The following is a 22,688-nucleotide window of genomic DNA, read 5'->3' on the forward strand; positions in this document are numbered from 1 at the left end:
AACTTGAGAGAAGTTGTATGTTTGGAAAGTGAAAGTATAACTACGGCTAGATAAAAGTCACGAAAGATGCTTTTAGTTAAAAGAGTTAAGTTATGGCGTAGCCTGGAGAAAAAGGTTTCCTCTTGGAAAGTACGATAGTATCTACTTATCTACCCACTGAAGTATAATGTAATAAAATGTGGTTTTGACTGACTTTAAAAAAGCCTTTGGAATGTCCGACCGATTTTCTGTGTACCTATTTGTATACAAACTTAATATAAATGATCCAGTTTTCGTACACTCTTTATCAACTTTCGTGGGTGGTTAAAAACATTAGTTGGGATAAGAATCCCGACCGATGCAGGCTTTCCTCAGGGAGGGAATTTCGGCCCTCTGAACTTTGTCAGACCAATTTTCAAAATGAAGCCTTCTGAATGTTTCTGAAGTATTGAACCTCTCAGAGAATGAGCGTGGATATTATAAGAACCTTCCAAGTTTTTATACACCGAATTACCTACAGATCTGACTGTAAAGCTGCTAAGATTATTGTAATTCCCTTATTGTAAGGCGGTCTCTATGTCCCTTAAATGCCGTCCATTTTTTCTTCAGGACTATTGAACTGTGTTAGCACTAGAAATGATGAATACTAAGTCATCTTACCTGACATATTCCTGGAAATGGTTCTCCTCTTGGAAGCTATCTTCCCTTCAGCGGCCAACTCCCTTAAATGTCGTCCATTTTTTCTTCAGGACTATTGAACTGTGTTAGCACTAGAAATGATAAATACTAAGTCATCTTACCTGACATATTCCTGGAAATGGTTCTCCTCTTGGAAGCTATCTTCCCTTCAGCGGCCAGCTTGAAAGTTCGGGACAGCTCCTCTGCTTGGTCCGTGATTAGTATGAACAGTCCTTCTCCCTTGCCACAGCGAGATCCTCCCTCGAAACAAAACCGTCCTGTGTCTACAACACCGTATTTCCTGAAAAGGGAAAAGAAGTTTGAATAAAGTGGTAGACTTAGACTGGCGAAATATGTAGGACATGGGTGAGAAAAGCCAGTCGAAATAGGTAGGTATGTGGGACATCTTCTAATGGTCCTCGTTGACCTAGACTGGCGAAATATGTAGGACATGGGTGAAAAAAGCCAGTCGAAATAGGTAGGTATGTGGGACATCTTCTAATGGTCCTCGTTGACGTTGATAAAATATGACATGAAAACCAACGTTAGGTACTACTTTTTAAGGTTAACTGATTGAAGACTTTTGTATGTGTGTTGGACATTTCCAGACGCGCTACACTTCAAGCCAACTAAGCTGACTCGGATATACTTAAGAGCGGGGTTTACCAAATCAGAATTGAGATGAAACAAGGATTTCACAATACTCAATACCCAAGTCAATCTCGGATTGCACTCAATCCTGAGACAATCCACGGTGGTAAAACTCCACCTTCGTTTGATGGTACTTATACTTACCTCTTACCTAAGAGGTATGCCATATCACCTAACATCTCACCTAAGAGGTATACCATGCCACGTAACATCTTACCTATGAGAGTTATACGTTATACCATTCCACCTAAATCACCTAATATCTTACCTAAGATGATGGATCTCCCATTGTCCGGATAACCGAGGTGGAACTCCTGACGTCATACAGAACTCAGACGCGCTACGCTTCAAGCCAACTAAGCTGACTCGGATATACTTAAGAGCGGGGTTTACCAAATCAGAATAATTGAGATGAAACAAGGATTTCACAACACTCAATACCCAAGTCAACCTCGGATTGCACTTAATCCTGAGACAATCCACGGTGGTAAAACTCCACCTTTGTTTGATGGTACTTATACCTCTTACCTAAGAGGTATGCCATATCACCTAACATCTCACCTAAGAGGTATACCATACCACCTAAATCACCTAATATCTTACCTAAGATCCTCGGATTGCACTTAATCCTGAGACAATCTACGGTGGTAAAACTCCACCTTCGTTTGATGGTACTTATACCTCTTACCTAAGAGGTATGCCATAGGTATCACCTAACATATCACTTAAGAGGTATACCATGCCACCTAAATCACCTAATATCTTACCTAAGATGATGGATCTCCCATTGTCCGGATAACCGAGGTGGAACTCCTGACGTCATACAGAACCTCCTGTCCTGAATATGTAGTCTGGCTGGTCCTGGAGTCAACTTGGTCTTGGGGGGTGCGGACTGGATTTGAATCAGAAATTGCTGATCTGAAAGTTGAAACAGAAGAGTGGTTTGAGAAAGGGGCAGATTGGCAGTTTGACCTTGGGTCAGTTTGGGGGGATCAAGGGAATTAACGTGCTGCGAAAGTCGCGCCTCTGTGAGTACTATGCAATCGCATTCCGAACTCAGAGCCCTCAGCAAAACCAACACTTGGTTAAAGTTTTTCTTAATGCTAGAAACATTAATGTGAAAAACCCTAAGGGAATGTTCGTCGCTTAGAAATGATTTACAAGTCTCAATATCTCCCACAATGGCTTCATCTCCTTCATATGTCATTTATCAAGGGACTATTCTTAGCCGGATAAACAGAGTAATAAGTTTGCCTTCACATCTTGAAACGAGAGATTTAGTGTACTTTTTGTTGGTTTTCCGCCTTACTCTAGAAGTTTCCTTTATTTGCACTCTGTGTATAACACAAACATAGTAGGTAGTAGGTACAGGGAGTTAGGGAGCAAAATAAAACTACTTAGTCAAGTAGCTCCTTAGCTGCCGTAAAGTTAGCAAGTATATTGGGTGTTAAAAAAACTAGTTAAGGAGTTATAGCCATCTGAGGTGTTGTATAAAAACCAAGTCACAGTAAATAACCTGATCCCTACTTAACACACAGTGAAAACTGGTCCCTTTCTTTGCACTCTGTGTAACACAAACATAGTCGTAGGTACAGGGAGTTAGGGAGCAAAATAAAACTACTTAGTCAAGTAGCTCCTTAGCTGCCGTAAAGTTAGCAAGTATATTGGGTGTTAAAAAAACTAGTTAAGGAGTTATAGCCATCTGAGGTGTTGTATAAAAACCAAGTCACAGTAAATAACCTGATCCCTACTTAACACACAGTGAAAACTGGTCGTAACTCAAGTATCTCTCGCTTTTCAGACGCAATTTTCGTTTTTTTTTTTTTAATTTTTTTTGTTTGAAAAAAAACAAGTCTCTCTCTCTCTCTCTCTCTCTCTCTCTCTCTCACTCTCACAAGAAAATTCACTTACAAAACTTTACTCTTGGCGTAATACGTGCAATTAAAAACAAGCGAATAAAACAGCTCTCTCTCTCTCTCTCTCTCTCACTCTCACAAGAAAATTCACTTACAAAACTTTACTCTTGGCGTAATACGTGCAATTAAAAACAAGCGAATAAAACAGCTCTTTTTTTTCTCTCTTCGTTTCCCCAATTGACATCAAAGAGTACTTTCTTTGGAGAGGACCGAGAGAAAATGACAGAAAGATGTTGGGGGAGGGAGGGAGGGAGGGAGGGAGAGAGAGAGAGAAACTAGAAAGGGGAAAGAGTGGATTAGAGAGAAAGGGAAAAGAGAGAAACCGAGAAAAAGGGACCGAGAGAGAAAAAAAAAGGAAAAAAAAAAATACGAAAGAAAAGTGTATTCCTTTCTAAAACGGTCATTAAAAAGAAGGGGAGAGACTCCACCTCCTCTTTTTGTGCGTACAGAAAAGGAAAAGGGCTTTTAAAGTTTCGCCTTCAGGCTAAGGCGTTCAACCTGGTCTTTAATCACGAGAGGCGAGAGCTGCCAAGGTAAGAGAAAACTTGTATGTTTCCCTCCACACATATTTATGTTGAGAAGATTATTTCCTTCCCTTTCCCTCCCTGCAGTTCTCTTTCTTTCCCTCCTGAAAATTCCCTCTTCTGTTGGGTACCCAGCGACATGTATGTGAATTAGAATCCAGGGCTGGATGCTGGATCCCATTTCTCGGATTTATCACTTCTCAAGCAGGAAAAAAGCGTCGTACCTTTTGAGAGTGTTTACTTGTTTACAGTTCGAGTAGTGGATAGTGGTTCAAATTTTGAACTTCAAAGTGAGAGGTCCATCCCTCAAGAATGGGCTCTGGGTCAAATCAATCTTATGAAGAACCAGTACCTAACCACGTATCGAAAAATCAAGGCTGAGCCCTATACCCTCAAGAATGGCAAGAATGGGCAAGAATGGTCAAATCAATCTTATGAAGAACCAGTACCTAACCACGTATCGAAAAATCAAGGCTGAGCCCTATTCATACTGCCCAGAGTGCCCAGGGGCGGCAGTAAAGGAATTGCTCCAATAAACATTGTCCTGTCCCTCACTCAAATATATATAATCATCCCCTGAAGAAGACCATAAACAGCCGTAGGTAGCTGTCTGCCGACCACCCCTGTCACACACAACAAATGGAAATATAAATATGAACATAGTACCATGCTACATGTATTCAAACCTTTAGAATGCAAAACCGCTTAAATATGAGAGAGAGGAGAGAGAGTGTGTGTTTCTCGCAAAAGACATTTTTGTTTCGTAGGCACCACAGTTTCTCTTTAGATGACAAGTTCCACCCTACGTCAAGTTGCTATCGAAATTAAATTTAGAAAAGTACCTATTAGTAAGTATCTACATATGTATTAATCAATCCATTGGTATTGAGCTCTTACTCAAAAGGTACTAAGGTACGGTCCTACATAGGTGCAATAAACATGTTGTAATACAGGCATCTCCACCAATGAAACTATTATTCAAACCTCAGAACTCTGAAGGAGAACAGGATAGAGCCGTTCCGAGAACGAAACTTATACATATAGGATAATGTAGCGTTTATAAAGTAGGTAGTGCCTTAAAATACAAAGCCAGTCGTTCCAGGAACGAAACTTATCCTTTTCGAATAAAATAGCGCTTACAAGGCAGGTAGAGCCTTCCAAGATAACTATAGGCGGGCAATCTATTTCCTTACACCACTGCCTATCCTGGACACATCTCAGAACTCAGTGCCTCATTCATCTTCACTATCTCCTCTCCCTCTCCTCTCTCTTCCAGTCCACTCTCATCCCTCCTCCTCCTAATACGATCCTATCGTCACTTATCCAACTCCTCTTCCTTCTCCTCTTCACCCCCACCATCCTTATTCCCCTCTTCTACCATACTCAATTCCTCACTCATATCCTTCCCCCTCTTGTCCACTTTCATTCTTCTCCTCCTGTCCTCAGTCATCCCCCCTCCTCCTGTCCTCAGTCATTCATCATCCCATCCATCATGTCTCCAAGCTCATCTGCAGACAATACGGATGGTTCAGGAGAAACGGAGAAATCCGATATAGTTTTCGTTTTTACTTATACTTTCTATTAGATAATATTAATTAACGAGATGAATGCAGTTCTGGGATATGAGGGAAAGGGGAGAGGGAGAGATAGAGAGGGGGGAGGCCATCAAATTATTTAGTTTTGAAATCTTGAATTTTGGCGAAGAAACAATAAAGCCCAAGGACTTGAGGTTGACCCATGTTTGTTTTTGTTTGTCTAATATAGGAAATTCGAGCTTGGAAAGACGGGAAACATGGAAATGGAACTGAAAATGGGTTGGGTACAATATGGTACATGGAAATTCCGGAGAAGGACAAACAAAATAATAATTGGTGAGGAAGTCCTTCGCAATATGATGATACCTATAAGTAAGTACCTACATAGAACTTTGAAAATATTCACTGGCAAGGGTTGTAAATTAGTAGGTAGTAGGGATGAATTCTGTAAACATGATGAGGGGAAAATCTTCAAAATTGTTGACAAACAAAATTATAATTGGTGAGGAAGTCCTTCGCAATAAGATGATACCTACCTATTAAGTAAGTACCTGCATAGAACTTAGAAAATATTCACTGGCAAGGGTTGTAAATTAGTAGGTAGTAGGGATGAATTCTGTAAACATGATGAGGGGAAAATCTTCAAAATTGTTTTAATTATGAAAAATTTGTAGCAAAATTTCATCATCCTTTGGAAAGCACAGAGAATTTTCCCTGAAACTCTTCCTCATTTTCTTCATTAACAAAAAAAGGAGAGAGGCCCTCGAAAATTTGTACCTTTTCTTTTGCAAGTTCTTTTCCTTAATTTTTATTATTTTACAAAATACTTTTTTGTAGGAGAAAAAAAATTGTTAATAAAGTAGAATCTTCATAAATTATGAACTTTGGAGCTTGATTTAATTAAATACTTGGGATTAGGAGTGGGGCAAGGATAGCGATGAAATTTACAGCATCCTCCCTAGTCCCTTTTTATTAATTTGGGTTGGGAAAGCTTCAATTTTCCAATGCCTTGTTCTCACACTGTGAAAATCTTTGAAAACATTACCTTTTGAGTACGAATAATAAGGGACATCATTAGCCCCCCTGCCTCAACAACTTCTGTCCAATTAATAAAAATCAAAAGCTTACTCAACATCATTTTAGGTATGGTCCCAGTGAAGAACACTTGTCAGGAATTTGAGGAAAATTGTTAAAGGGTAAAAACTAGTCAGAGAGAAATCCAAGGTAACTGTCCTCTCTTAAGGTGTGTCCACACATAGTAGACCGGCCGTTGATCGGTGTCGACTGAACCGTCCACACTACCTCGACAACATAGATTCACACCTCGTCGATCGATGCGACGGCCGGTCGACTATGTTTGGACATACCTACTTTTAGGGAAATCATTTGTATAAAATACACTTTGTTCATATTGTTCACGTATGTTTCAGGGGAATTCCCTAAGCCTTGCTTCAGTTCTCCTTCAAGATCCATCTGAAATGTCTGCCGAATGTTCTAATGGAGTGCTAACAAGTCTAACAACTCAATCAATATCCTGACAGTGTAAAGATAGAATTCTGTACACATCCCACACACAACATAGACAGGGAAACGTGGAAACCTTTCCCGTATGACAGTCACGTAGGAGACAAGAGCTTTCCGACAGATACAGGGCGCACAAGAAGTTCGAGACCATCCTCATGTGGAAGTTTTGAAACGATGGGTTTTTAAGGGTTGCTATAGGTCTTTATGGGCACAGGATGCTCTGAAATGACTGCTGACTTCTGCACCAGCAGACACTTGACAAAAACGTCCAAAATTTGACACGAAGCAACTTGAGCTAGTAGGTATATTCGACAAACTCGAGAATCAGTCAAAATGAGGGTCTCACCCCTTCCAAAAATGAAAGTAAAAGTTGATACCTACCTATTTTCCACAGCAAGATAATGAAAAGATAGAAGTTAGGACATGGTGGATATTTCGAGATTGCTGCAGTTGTAACTTTTAACTTTCAAGTCATAATATTATGTATAGGTACCTACCAATCACAGGTCTTCTAAAGTCAGACTGAGAGAATGTTAATTGGGATTTTAGTCCATGACAATTTGGCAATGCTGTAAATTTGACACGAAGCAACTTGAGCTAGTAGATATGTTCGACAAACTCGAGAATCAGTCAAAATGAGGGTCTCACCCCTTCCAAAAATGAAAGTAAAAGTTGATACCTATTTTCCACAGCAAGATAATGGAAAGATAGAAGTTAGGGCATGGTGGATATTTTGAGATTGCTGCAGTTGTAACTTTTAACTTTCAAGTCATAATATTATGTAGGTACCTACCAATCACAGGTCTTCTAAAGTCAGACTGAGAGAATGTTAATTGGGATTTTAGTCCATGACAATTTGGCAATGCTGTACGTACAATCCATGATATAAGCTCAAAGGTAAAGGGAAAAGTATAGTAATAGTACCATGAATACTTTAAATGGAAATGTCAAAACGTATAAAACCTCGTTTAAATGTGCATCAAATCCAAAATTTTGACCTCCTGTCAAAGCGCTTTCAATCCCTCATTGATAATAAACGTCTCCCAATAGTTGCCATTAATTCTGATTGGAAATTGAGAAAAAGAAAATAATAAGTAATGGTAGCTTATCTGAATATGTAGGAATTGCTATTCTATTTGATCCATTTCCTCCTCACATCTGATCTGGATTCTATTCTTGTCTGAGTCATTTTTACGTGCATAGATTGTCCCATCCTTGGACCATACATATTTCCAGTTGTTGGCTTTTGCCCGTTCCTTGGTTTTCTTCAGGAGCATCTTGTTCTTGGGGGTAAGATGCTCAGAGATATAGATGTCCTGATTTGGAAGAGAAGTATTCACGTCCTTTGCTTTGATCTTCCCGTTGTCTTTTCTGTACTTTGCACATGCCTGGAGTAGTATGTTTCTCTTCCAGCGGGAACAGAACTGAATCACAATGTTTTTGGTTGTATTGTTGTATTTAAAGAGGACTGTTTACAGTTCGAGTAGTGGATAGTGGTTCAAATTTTGAACTCCAAAGTGAGAGGTTCATCCCTCAAGAATGGGCTCTGGGTCAAATCAATCTTATGAAGAACCAGTACCTAACCACGTATCGAAAAATCAAGGCTGAGCCCTATTCATAGTGCCCAGGGGCGGCAGTAAAGGAATTGCTCCAATAAACATTGTCCTGTCCCTCACTCAGATATATGTATATAATCATCCCCTGAAGAAGACCATAAACAGCTGTCTGCCGACCACCCCTGTCACACACAACAAATGGTAATATAAATATGAACATATTACCATGCTCTATATGTGTTATTCAAACCTTTAGAATGCAAAACCGCTTAAATATGAGAGAGAGGAGAGAGAGTGTGTGTTTCTCGCAAAAGACATTTTTGTTTCGTTTAAAGAGGAGCTTGAAAATTGGAGTCTTATTTCAAGTAGGTAGCAATTTTTCTTGTCTGTTTCAACTTTGTCAAGGGGTTTTCTCTCACCCACACACACCGTACACACCCACACATCCCTTCACTTCACTGCATAATATAAGAAACGTACTTAAGGTACGAGACGAGGTAAGACATGTAAAATGAAACTCACGGAACGGTTCTTTTGTCACAAAGAAACTGGAACTATTCAGGTAGAAGCTCCCTTTTCTTCCCTCCCTCTTCCTTTTCTTCCTTATTCCTTTTCATCACATTCTTTCATCCCCTCCCCTTTTCTTTCCTTCCTTCTCTCCTTCCCGTGGCCTCTTACCTAAAAACCGTGTTCACATTGCGTGTGCAACTGGCTGAAATAATGAACCTTTATATTCTTTTTATACTAATGTGATGTGTGTTCAATCCAATTGAGTTGCAAAGACACAAATTTGTAACCATTGAACGTGTGTGTAAAACCTAAATTGTATCTTATAACAAATTTGTAACCATTGAGTTACCAAGGCAGGTATCGACTAAATCAGGGACAATCTTAAAGAGGGGAGTTTTTCTTGGTACCAAAGCCACATTTTTCGGCGTCAAAAAAGTCCAGAAAAAGAAAAGAGTGAATGAAAGACAAACAGAAGGCAAAGAAAGAGTTTATATCCTTTGAGTAGGTAGGTACCTACAACCTTGAGATAAAACCAAGGAGCAAAGTAGCTCCATGGATGAAACACTGATTCTATCAACTTACCATCGCCCAGATTGTTGTTAATTTTCACCTGCCATTGAATCAGTCGCTCCCAATGCTGTACGTACAATCCATGATATAAGCTCAAAGGTAAAGGGAAAAGTATAGTAATAGTACCATGAATACTTTAAATGGAAATGTCAAAACGTATAAAACCTCGTTTAAATGTGCATCAAATCCAAAATTTTGACCTCCTGTCAAAGCGCTTTCAATCCCTCATTGATAATAAACGTCTCCATTCTTGTTTATTCAATTAAAATGGTATTTTTCTCGTTTCCAACCAAAGCAAATCCACTTTGTTAATTGTCCTGAAATTGAACCAAGTTTAGAGTGACCAGTGACGGCGCGCTATGAAAGAAAGTGGGATCACATACCTAAATGTTGTTTGTTTATTGGCATCACACGAACCAAGTTTTTTAAGAGGTTTGATCGTTTTATAGAGGAAGCTGTAACTGCTAAGGTCATATCGTCCCAAAAGTGAAGAGAGAAGACATTGAAAAGAAGGAAGGAGAAATAGGGGCTGTGGTCTGCAGAAAGATGAAATTTAATTGTGAAAAGACGTGGGTGTGAATTCGACTTTTGCTAAATTGGGTGCCTATTCATACAACCATAAGGACCTATGTAGCATTTTTTTTATGTGTTTTATTTGTAATTGTAATTGTAATTTGTTTATTTGCATCAATAATATTATAGATTACAATATTGCAAGGGTACAAAAGAAGGTGTAAAGTGGACTTACGGTAGGACCACTTGACCCAGCAGCGATAAGTTCAGACTGGAGAAATAGTAATATTTAAATACCAAAAATTTGTGTAGCCTTATGTGCTACAGACCCACAGAGGTAATGCTCGTGATGTAGAGCCGATCCACACATAGTAGACCGGCCGTTGATCGGTGTCAACTTTACTGAACCGTCCACACTGCCTCGACAACATAGATTCACACCTCGTCGATCGATGTGACGGCCGGTCGACTATGTTTGGACATACCTACTTTTAGGGAAATCATTTGTAATTTTGTATAAAATACACTTTGTTCATATTGTTCACGTATGTTTCAGGGGAATTCCCTAAGCCTTGCTTCAGTTCTCCTTCAAGATCCATCTGAAATGTCTGCCGAATGTTCTAATGGAGTGCTAACAAGTCTAACAACTCAATCAATATCCTGACAGTGTAAAGATAGAATTCTGTACACATCCCACACACAACATAGACAGGGAAACGTGGAAACCTTTCCCGTATGACAGTCACGTAGGAGACAAGAGCTTTCCGACATATACAGGGCGCACAAGAAGTTCGAGACCATCCTCATGTGGAAGTTTTGAAACGATGGGTTTTTAAGGGTTGCTATAGGTCTTTATGGGCACAGGATGCTCTGAAATGACTGCTGACTTCTGCACCAGCAGACACAATTTGACACGAAGCAACTTGAGCTAGTAGATATGTTCGACAAACTCGAGAATCAGTCAAAATGAGGGTCTCACCCCTTCCAAAAATGAAAGTAAAAGTTGATACCTATTTTCCACAGCAAGATAATGGAAAGATAGAAGTTAGGGCATGGTGGATATTTTGAGATTGCTGCAGTTGTAACTTTTAACTTTCAAGTCATAATATTATGTAGGTACCTACCAATCACAGGTCTTCTAAAGTCAGACTGAGAGAATGTTAATTGGGATTTTAGTCCATGACAATTTGGCAATGCTGTACGTACAATCCATGATATAAGCTCAAAGGTAAAGGGAAAAGTATAGTAATAGTACCATGAATACTTTAAATGGAAATGTCAAAACGTATAAAACCTCGTTTAAATGTGCATCAAATCCAAAATTTTGACCTCCTGTCAAAGCGCTTTCAATCCCTCATTGATAATAAACGTCTCCATTCTTGTTTATTCAATTAAAATGGTATTTTTCTCGTTTCCAACCAAAGCAAATCCACTTTGTTAATTGTCCTGAAATTGAACCAAGTTTAGAGTGACCAGTGACGGCGCGCTATGAAAGAAAGTGGGATCACATACCTAAATGTTGTTTGTTTATTGGCATCACAGTTTCTCTTTAGATGACAAGTTCCACCCTACGTCAAGATGCTATCGAAATTAAATTTAGAAAAGTACCTATTAGTATCTACATATTAATCAACCATCGGTATTGAGCTCTTACTCAAAAGGTACGGTCCTACATAGGTGCAATAAACATGCTGTAATACATCAGGCATCTCCACCAATGAAACTATTATTCAAACCTCAGAACTCTGAAGGAGAACAGGATAGAGCCGTTCCGAGAACGAAACTACTTATCTTTTTCGAATAAAATAGCGCCTACAAGGCAGGTAGAGCCTTCCAAGATAACTATAGGCGGGCAATCTATTTCCTTACACCACTGCCTATCCTGGACACATCTCAGAACTCAGTGCCTCATTCATCTTCACTATCTCCTCTCCCTCTCCTCTCTCTTCCAGTCCACTCTCATCTCTCCTCCTCCTAATACGATCCTATCGTCACTCATCTAACTCCTATTCCTTCTCCTCTTCACCCCCACCATCCTTATTCCCCTCTTCTACCATACTCAATTCCTCACTCATATCCTTCCCCCTCTTGTCCACTTTCATTCCCTCCATATCTACCCCCACCTCCTCCTCCTCTTCCCCCTCTCTTCAATCATCCCCCCTCCTCCTGTCCTCAGTCATTCATCATCCCATCCATCATGTCTCCAAGCTCATCTGCAGACAATACGGAATATGGATGGTTCAGGAGAAACGGAGAAATCCGATATAGTTTTCGTTTTTACTTCTACTTTATATTAGATAATATTAATTAACGAGATGAATGCAGTTCTGGGATATGAGAGAAAGGGGAGAGAGAGAGAGGGGGGGGGGGGGGGGGGGGGGGGGGGGGGGGGGGGGGAGGGAGAGAGGAGAGAGAGAGAGAGGAGAGAGGGAGGGAGAGGGAAAGGGAACGGGGGAAAAAAAGAGATGAAGAGACAAAAGGAGTGACAGAGACAATGGCTACTATGGGAGGAGAGAATAGAGGGAGGAGAGAGAGAGAAGAGAGAGAGAGAGAGAGAGAGAGAGAGAGAGAGGAGGAGGAAGGGAGAGACAGATAGATAAGGGAATGAAAAAGAGAAAGGAAAAGAATCAGACAGTGGAGGGCATAGGAAATGAAGAGAGAGGGGAAGAGGGAGAGACAGATAAGGGATTGGAAAGAGACAGGAAGAGGAGGTAAGTACATACGCCAGCATGACTTTCTCTAATTTGATTTTCCCGAAATCCTTTGAGTTTAACGAGAAATAGTCGCTGTGTAGAATAACTAGAAAATAAACAACAGTCCTGAATTCCTGATAGTCACTAGGGGCGAAACTAAATGTCAGAGTCTGACTTGGGATAAGAAAGAAGACAAAGTTTTCGATATTATAACTTTACTCGTAACTCGTATACAGAGTAGAAGGCTAGACAATTATGTAATATCGTAATTTAGGTACTAAGATAGTAAAATCCCAAATTTCTAACGCGCTAATACCTAGTAGTCACTATGGGCGAAACTAAATGTCAGAGTCTGACTTGGGATAAGAAAAAAGACAAAGTTTTCGATATTATAACTTTACTGACTTTACTCGCAACTCGTATAGGTACAGAGTAGAAGGCTAGACAATTATGTAATATCGTAATTTAGGTACTAAGATAGTAAAATCCCAAATTTCTAACGCGCTGATACAAAGGTTTTTTTCGAAGATGTTAGCACTTCTTTTACCTAGTTGACTTAGTCCTGAATTGTGATGACATTACGAGATTTACGAGTCATCCAACAATTGCAATGAATATTTTATCCAGTGATATTTTCTCACATGATGTTTTACTTGTTCAAAATTTTTACTCTGCGAGGTTTTTACTGTGTGAAATTATCCCGTATGAGGGTTTTCTCTTATGAAATTTAATTGAATGAAGTTTTTACTGGGGGATTTTTTTCTTTTACAAGGGTTTTCTAGTATGAAATTGTATCCTATGATGCTTATACTGTGGGAATTTGTATGCTATGATGGTTTTATCACCCGAGTTTTTATCCCGTGACCATTATACTCAGTGAATTTTTCTTGTACGTCATTTTCCACCACAACTTTTTCTCCAATGAGTCCACACCCAAGCTTCATCACAATGCTTTCCTCGATTTCTATTATTAAATTGTCTCCATCGGTGAGCCGCTAACATTTCAAGTTGCCAAACAGCACCACAAAGTCTACAAACCACATGACGGCGAGGATCAAAAAGTAAACTTGCTGCCAAAACCCATATTTCAGACAGTAAACACTGTTATTCCCGGAATTATTTCACAGTCAGCATATTCGTTGATTAAATTTGGTTACCTACGTCACAGGACGCCAAGCCAGCTGTCATTGCTCATTGCAGCGAGCTGTGGAAATGCAAGGGTGACATACTTTCGAGCTTTGTTTTTGGCGAGCTTTCTAACTCAAAGTTCGATAATGTCAACGCTACAAACAGGAGTAGCAGCTTGGAATTGTTTATCTTCGCAGAAATACAGTCGGTCCAAGGCAGCTTTGTCTGCAGTTTCACCTAGCGAATGCGTTAGCAAAAGTTCTCTCGTTGTGCTGAACACGGAAAAGCATTTAACGGTAAAACCGCAAAGAGTTCAATTTCAATATGAAAATGGTCTTTAGATCGTCTTTCAAGAGTTCATCGGAGTTATGAGGCTAAACAAAAGTTCCAAGTTTCATCTTCTGATCCTTAACCTTATCATTATCAGATCTTGATGGAATATCATACTTAAGATCATTGTGAAATGTGAATCTTGGGTTTGCACGGTCAATACGCACGCAACTAACTCAAGATGCATTCGAATCCTTTGGGTTAATATGCTAAATACGATAGGATCAAAGAAGATCCTGAGGATCACAGGATAATCTCTCTAGATCACGTGGATATGAGATATCAAATACCTCGAGGCACCCACTTTCTACCGGGGCGGCGAGTCTTCACGCCCGTGACGTGAAAATGAATGGATTTGTCACGCGCGTGATGTCATTACAGCCTGGGGGAGAACTCGCATCGTCTGAGAGCCTGTATGGACCCTATAGTTTAGTTTAGCATGCCCTGATGATACCTCTATACGTAATGGTCATTGTTTATAAATACACCGTTGTAATAGTTACTGTTGCGAAACTTCTAATACTGGGTTTCAAAAGACCTTTCTTACTTTCTACCCAATCACTAAATTCGCGTGTGCATATCAATATGTCAGGTTCAGGTCCATATGGCCTGCTTCCTGAGTTTCCTTCTTTCCCTTTCCAGCGACCCAAGTTACGACCACTGTGTACTTGTTAGCTTTCTACCCAATCACTAAATTCGCGTGTGTATATCAATGTGTCAGGTTCAGGTCCATATGGCCTGCTTCCTGAGTTTCCTTCTTTCCCTTTCCAGCGACCCAAGTTACGACCACTGTGTACTTGTCGTAACACACTGTGTACTTGTCATAACACACTGTGTACTTGTCATAACACACTGTGTACTTGTTACTATGTAGGTACTTGTCACACACTTGCCATGGCTTATCATAACGTCGCACCTGAGTCTTTTCCGGAAAGCCTTGTGGCTTGACAAACCGCGGACTTTTGCCAATGGCTTGTGGAATTTTGCAGAAAGTTGGGGAACCAAGAAATTGCAACAGCACAGGTCACAATTCGCGGGTTCCAGATAGGTCAGAACTTGTTCTGGAGCACTGCCGACGCCATGTACCTGATTTACTATGTTATAAACAGAGGCTCCTCAGCATCACCCAACACCCATGTTATCACCGGACTAACCCTGTAATTTCACTATTTATCACGCCTATTCCACGTCTATTTATCATAACCTCAGACTTACCACTTATCAGCGTGATAGAATCTGCATATTCCAGAGGCTCCAGGCAACAGATCTGCAACACTCTTCATGCTAACCCTTATAACCCTACGTCACAATGTCAATGATTCGCATTATGTGGGTGCCATACGATATGAGACCTGCCCCCGGGAAGGAGGGAATGAATTGGCAGGGAAAAAACACAAATCTGAATTCAAATTCAAAAGTTGTGCAAACAAATTCAACTTCTGACTTTGACTGTTGTGATTATGTTTTTTTATCTTTTATTTTCCAAATACATTTCAATTTTGTTTGGCGCGCGGAGGGATGAATTTTCGACAGCAAAAAAAGTGTAACCAAACTTTTCAATTTTATAACTTTGTTATTATAAATTAAAATGAGCTGAAAGGCTTTTGTTCGAGGTTAAGCTTTTGAAAGTTCCTGCCTCCTACACATAGGTGCTCAAAAAAAAGCTATAAAGCCGTATAATTATACAACATAGGAACCACTTTTTATAGCTCAGAAATCATAGTAAGTAATGTGAGTATTAGGGTAGTACTGGTAGCAGCCTACGTATTTCAACAAATTTAATGGTATAGATACACATGAAGCTGATGTAAAAACTACATGTCATGGCATTTTGACAGATTAGCTACGAGAAAATTGGTATAATGTTTTATTGTAGGCTATTGCATTTTCAAGAACAATAATTGATATCTCTCTTAAATTAATGGTGTACTGAGTCCAATTTAGTCTGGATCATCACAGTTAAGTAAGACAGTAATACTTATAATCAACATTAGCTACACTATACACTGTATAGTATACAGAACGCTATACCATCTACTTGTACTATGAAGAAATGTTCCGGATGAGATGACCTACTACTGCGGAAGTGGATGAGGCAAATATACTATGTAGGTACTTGTCACACACTTGCCACATGGCTTATCATAACGTCGCACCTGAGTCTTTCCCGGAAAGGCTTGTGGCTTGGCAAACCGCGGACTTTCATCAATGGCTTGTGGAATTTTGCAGAAAGTTGGGGGACCAAGAAATTGCAACAGCACAGGTCACAATTCGCGGCTTCAAGATAGGTCAGAACTTGTTCTGGAGCACTGCCGACGCCATGTACCTGGATTATTATGTTATAAACAGAGGCTCCTCAGCATCACCCAACACCCATGTTATCACCGGACTAACCCTGTAATTTCACTATTTATCACGCCTATGCTATAAAGCCGTATAATTATACAACATGGGAACCACTTTTTATAGCTCAGAAATCATAGTAAGTTTAGTAATGTGAGTATTAGGGTAGTAGGTACGTAATTCAACAAATTTAATGGTATAGATACAGCTGATGATGTAAAAACTACATGTCATGGCATTTAACAGATTAGCTACGGGAAAATTGGTAATGTTTTATTGTAGGTTATTGCATTTCAACAAATTTAATGGTAAATACAGCTGATGATGTAAAAACTACAGCTGATGATGTAAAAACTACATGTCATGGCATTTAACAGATTAGCTACGGGAAAATTGGTAATGTTTTATTGTAGGTTATTGCATTTTCAAGAACAATAATTGATATCTCTCTTAAGGGTGTACTGAGTCCATTTTAGTCTGGATCATCACAGTTAAGTAAGACAGTAATACTTATAATCAACATTAGCTACACTATACAGAACGCTAGGTACTGAGTCCATTTTAGTCTGGATCATCACAGTTAAGTAAGACAGTAATACTTATAATCAACATTAGCTACACTATACAGAACGCTATACCATCTACTTGTACTATGAAGAAATGTTCCGGATGAGATGACCTACTACTGCGGAAGTGGATGAGGCAAATAAATCTCATTTCAACAAACTTTTTTAAAAATAGTTCAGACCACATAAAAACGAATAAAGAAGATAATGCTTTCACGCTTTAATAGTTTCGACGCCTTTCAGAGAGAAGAAAAACTCTTCGACCAACATTCTCTCCAACTTCAACAAGAATCAGGAAAAAACAAAAGTTTTCTCTGGGAAACTTCTTAAGTTCAGACCACATAAAAACGAATAAAGAAGATAATGCTTTCACGCTTTAATAGTTTCGACGCCTTCCAGAGAGAAGAAAAACTCTTCGACCAACATTCTCTCCAACTTCAACAAGAATCAGGAAAAAACAAAAGTTTTCTCTGGGAAACTTCTTAGAAGAACTGTTTCCAAGAAACACATAAAATGCCCCCAAGCAAAGAGACGTGCCCCGATATTTCTGAGAAAAACTCATCCAACCCCTGTGGCAAGGGGTCAAAGACTTTAGTCCTAATACTTGACAAAAGTTTGAAGAGACAAGAACCCTAAATTGCAGGAAAGTTTGACAAAGAAGGAACCATCAATTAATACAATTTCGTTAGGTACATTCAAATTCTCAAATTCCTAGAAAATTACAAGATTTTTCAAGTCTTTCTGTTCTTTGTTGATATACCTATACATATAGAAAGGTAGGCACCTACCTTCTACCTATCACATATAGGAACTTACCAAGGAGTCTTCTGAGAAGAAGTGGAATATTATGGTACATTCCTAGGACAACTCCATTCTACTGAACAAAACAAAACTATGCTAAGGCAGTAGGTATAGCCATTATAATAAGGGAAATAATAAAGAGCATTACAAGTTTGGTGTGAAAACTGATGACATTTGAGGCTTTTGCCATTTCAGCACCAGAGTGGCGTGGAAAGGCATAGAATTACATTAGAGAAGCAATACTGTCACAGTTAACAATTTCAACTTTTCACGGAGTTTTTCCCAAGTTTTCTCCTCTTCCCAGCAAAAGTAGGAAAAGTCTGCAAGTTTCTTAATTAGAAGAATTAATATGAACATGGGGAAGCAATACTGTCACAGTTAACAATTTCAACTTTTCATGGAGTTTTTCCCAAGTTTTCTCCTCTTCCCAGCAAAAGTAGGAAAAGTCTGCAAGTTTCTTAATTAGAAGAATTAATATGAACATGGGGGATCTCGGGAGCTGTTCTCTCTATTGTATTTTCTAATGTTCTCCAACTTCTGTGTCTTGTAGACTCGCATTAAAGTTTTCAGCTTGCCTTCTAACTTTAACTCTTTGATGTCTCAGTAGGCATAGAAATGCAATTGATTGCGTCTTCTTCAGGATATGGTTAAATGGTTTGACACATTTTCCTAAATTAAAACTGCTTGAATCAGATTCCCTAAAGTAAAGTAAAGTAGATTCATAAGTATGTACTGAACTGTGGATGGATGTGTCATTACGAAAGTACATCTTGTATATTTTATCCAAGATATGGTTAAATGGTTTGACTCATTTCAACCACTGCTAGAATCAGATCTTCAGGATTTGGTTTGACACATTTTCCTAAATTAAAACTGCTTGAATCAGATCCCCTAAAGTAAAGTAAAGTAGATTCATAAGTATGTACTGAACTGTGGATGGATGTGTCATTACGAAAGTACATCTTGTATATTTTATCTAGGCATAATATACTATAATCCAGGTTGTCAGAAGTGTCATAACCGAATGGGTTAGCAGATTACTACAGCTTTGTTCTAGTTAACCTACCTAAGTACTATCTCGTACGTGATGTTGTCAATATTGAGGTTTCTGCATTTGATTCTGACTTTTGTTTAAATTTCTGTCGTGTTTGGTAGCTTTGGGTTACCCTGCTAAAGTAAAGAAAGACTTTTTGTTCGTAATATTCAAACTTTCAGAAATGTAGGTAGGTAATTAATTTTAAGAAATTGTAACCATCACTTATGATATGAAAAATCCGGAGGGTAACTTATGTGTTTGAATATCAGTTATATTTCATAATTTCGCCAAGTGTAATCGAGAACGTGTAACAGTTATCATAAACAAATAAGCATAGTATACCTACAAAGGTTGAGACTTCTTGCCAAATCACTAAAACACTATACACTCCAACTGCAATAAAATATGGGTGTATCTCATATGAGCAGATACTTCGGTGCTTGAAGGTACAAAACTAAGGGAATATGTAGGTAGGTATAGTATAGTCTTTATTCTGTTTTCTGACATATGTTACGTACCTACACCTACCTACATATTTACGGATTTTAGGGACTTTTTCATGTTAACAAGCTATGAGCACCAACCTTATGAAGACAAAAACTCAATGTAGGCTGCTATCCCCTACCCGATTTTGCAATGCATCATTTGGGAATGCATCATTTAATGAATCATGTACAGCTAGGTATGTATGTATATTAGGCATCTAAAATGAACTCACATTTGAACAGCGTACCTAGTAAATTTGACAGAAAAAGAAATGATAAAGAAAGTCGAAATTGAACACGAAGATAATGTTATTGACAAGGAATTCACCATTGAGTTAGTTTCTTTGAGAAAAGGTCCTGTTGAAGAGGGTTGACGAGGAAGACGACAATAAATAAATTGTATCCGGAAATGATTTTTGTTCTTTTTGAGAAATAAAGAAGAGAGCCGAAAGAAATGCCTCACTTATTTTTAATTGCGGAAGTATTATGAGATTTACTCTAGTGTAAACGAAAATGCCAAAAACTATAGAAGCCTAAAATGGGAAAGGGTAAATTGGTGGAAACTAAGGAGTATGTTCCATGATCAATCAAGCGTTGTACACTTAAAACTTAGTTTACCTGCCTAAAACTAAAAGTAAATGATATTTTTCGAAAAGTGAACAACCGTTCAATAATTCATTTGAGAATGGTATTGTACCCTTATGTACAGCATATAATTCATATATCATATAACATGTAGGTACTTGGAATACGAGTACACCATTATATGAACCACCATTTACCATTTCCTTAGTCACAAGTCCATCATAAACTGTTCATTTAGCACCACTTACAACAGCATAAAAAACGGGACTTTTCCCATTCCCTCTCCGCAAAGTCCCCATTCAAGCGTCCTTAAAATGTGATGTATGCTTCCCCTTTTTGAATACAACGTCCCCCATCTGTCTAGTCCCCATATACGAAGACAAAATGCTCGCCCATAAACATTTCGAAAAGACAATAAAATTCATAAAGACGTCGATAAAAACGGAAAGTTATGCGTCTGACGGAACAAGTGTCGTGTGGTGACGTAGGGAGGGGGAAATGCTCTTCAAAGTGGTACATATCCAGTAATACTAGATGACTCATATTGATCATTTCCTCATGGTAACCGGTACTGAAAAACCCCAAAGACGCTTTACCAGAAATTGACGACCGGCGGACAGTGAACTTGATAAGGCTCTTGTCCCATTGCATCGTGGTTAAACACTGGTCTGAAGGGAATAACGATTAAGAATGACTGATTGGCTGACTCATAAGATACCTCACTACCTATGAGTATGTATTTACAGAGTTTTCTTTTATTTTTGGTTTATCCGGTAGATGCCGTCAATATCGAAAAGCTTAGATTGATGTTCATCTCTTTCCCCTCCGGCACTGCTAATGGGTCTGTCATAAAACTTCTAACTTTTAAGTGTCCCACCAAATGGAAACCCGCCTCTCTCCCATTTTTTTCATTTTCTTTAATTTTTGGTTTATCCGGTAGATGCCGTCAATATCGAAAAGCTTAGATTGATGTTCATCTCTTTCACCTCCGGCACTGCTAATGGGTCTGTCATAAAACTTCTAACTTTTAAGTGTCCCACCAAATGGAAACCCGCCTCTCTCCCATTTTTTTCGTGTAAGCTATCCTGGCCTGCTGATTTTATTTTTATTGTTTTTATGCTTTCTTTGCCAGCATCACGCTCCTTACTCGGTTCCATTAAATAAACTTTCATAGTATAAAACCTCCCTTTCGGGGAAAGACGGGGAGAGGAGCAGACAAAATGGATTTTTTAACACCGTTCTCCACGATTCTGATGTGTGTTTTTAAACTGAGCAATCTGACAAATTGAATTATGACTATTATTTTCTTCTCTGTTTTTATTTCGGAAATAAAATTTATACTTTATGGACCCATTTCATTTTTCTATTAGTAGGTTATGGGATATGGGACCGTCTCATTTTTTACTATCATTAGATGGTACTTTATGAGGATCGGAAACGCATATGAGCTTTTATACGAACTGATTCGAGTTATTTTAGTCATTGAGCTTGGAACAAAATGGAGATTGATTTCTCCCTCTAAAAGTATAGAAATAAAACACTGAAACAGACACTTCTGCAAGAAAATCTCGATTAAATGCCCTTACTACACGTACTTTATGTTTTCTGCTGTTTCATTATCTAAAAGTACAGTAGCTACACCTAATGGAAGTAATGGATGGGATATGGGACCGTCTCATTTTTTACTATCATTAGATGGTACTTTATGAGGATCGGAAACTCATATGAGCTTTTATATGAACTGATTTGAGTTATTTTAGTCATTGAGCTTGGAACAAAATGGAGATTGATTTCTCCCTCTAAAAGTGTAGAAATAAAACACTGAAACAGACACTTCTGCAAGAAAATCCCGATTAAATGCCCTTACTACACGTACTTTATGTTTTCTGCTGTTTCATTATCTAAAAGTACAGTAGCTACACCTAATGGAAGTAATGGACACCGTCTACGAGTAGCTTTGGGGAATCAACAAAACAACACACACGTCAAAAGCTGCTTTCACACTGAGAAAAGGAAAAAATTGTAATTAATACAAACAAAAAGCCAAAACAGAAAAGGAAAAGAGATTTTCCCATTTTCCGTACAGAAGATAATTTATTGTTCACGCAGACAGACAACCATTTACTCAGGGTCAAGATAATTCTCACTCCTATTTGTAGGGTACCTAGGTATTTTGAAAGACACATCTGGATAAATTATTATTCTCTAGATTCGCCCTTACCACACGTACTTTATGTTTTCTGCTGTTTCACTATCTAAAAGTACAGTAGCTACACCTAATGGAAGTAATGGACACTGTCTACGAGTAGCTTTGGGGAATCGACAAAACAACACACACGTCAAAAGCTGCTTTCACACTGAGGAAAGGAAAAATTGTAATTAATACAAACAAAAAGCCAAAACAGAAAAGGAAAAGAGATTTTCCCATTTTCCGTACAGAAGATAATTTATTGTTCTCTGTACAGTGCAGAGAGCACAAGAGAAGAACTAAAGAATTGTAAAGAAAATTGCATTTGTAATTAATACAAACAAAAAGCCAAAACAGAAAAGGAAAAGAGATTTTCTCATTTTCCGTACAGAAGATAATTTATTGTTCTCTGTACAGTGCAGAGAGCACAAGAGAAGAACTAAAGAATTGTAAAGAAAATTGCATGACGTGTTAAAAACTAAATGAGAAATGAAAAAACTAAAGAAAATAGAAACCCCGCCAGAAAGAGAAGATACGATACGGAAGGAGAGAGTGTATTTGTAAAGACAAAAGATGC

The 22,688-nt window shown here is 38.7% G+C and overlaps 1 protein-coding gene across 1 annotated transcript; it reads right to left on the bottom strand.

Moving 5' to 3' along the window:
* Positions 1–779: 779 nt before the first annotated feature.
* LOC103517469 (protein Dok-7-like) lies at positions 780–15,390 on the bottom strand (the record flags this gene model as incomplete). The annotated part of the gene is made up of 4 exons (XM_008482504.2): positions 15,323–15,390; positions 9,456–9,535; positions 2,076–2,226; positions 780–958 (listed from the first exon to the last, which is right to left on the bottom strand). Coding segments are annotated over exons 1-4 (478 nt in total), but the record flags the coding sequence as incomplete, so codon positions are not given.
* Positions 15,391–22,688: the final 7,298 nt, after the last annotated feature.

This window comes from Diaphorina citri, unplaced genomic scaffold, assembly GCF_000475195.1.
Source record: "Diaphorina citri unplaced genomic scaffold, Diaci psyllid genome assembly version 1.1 scaffold1858, whole genome shotgun sequence".
Taxonomy (NCBI): Eukaryota; Metazoa; Arthropoda; class Insecta; order Hemiptera; family Psyllidae; genus Diaphorina; species Diaphorina citri.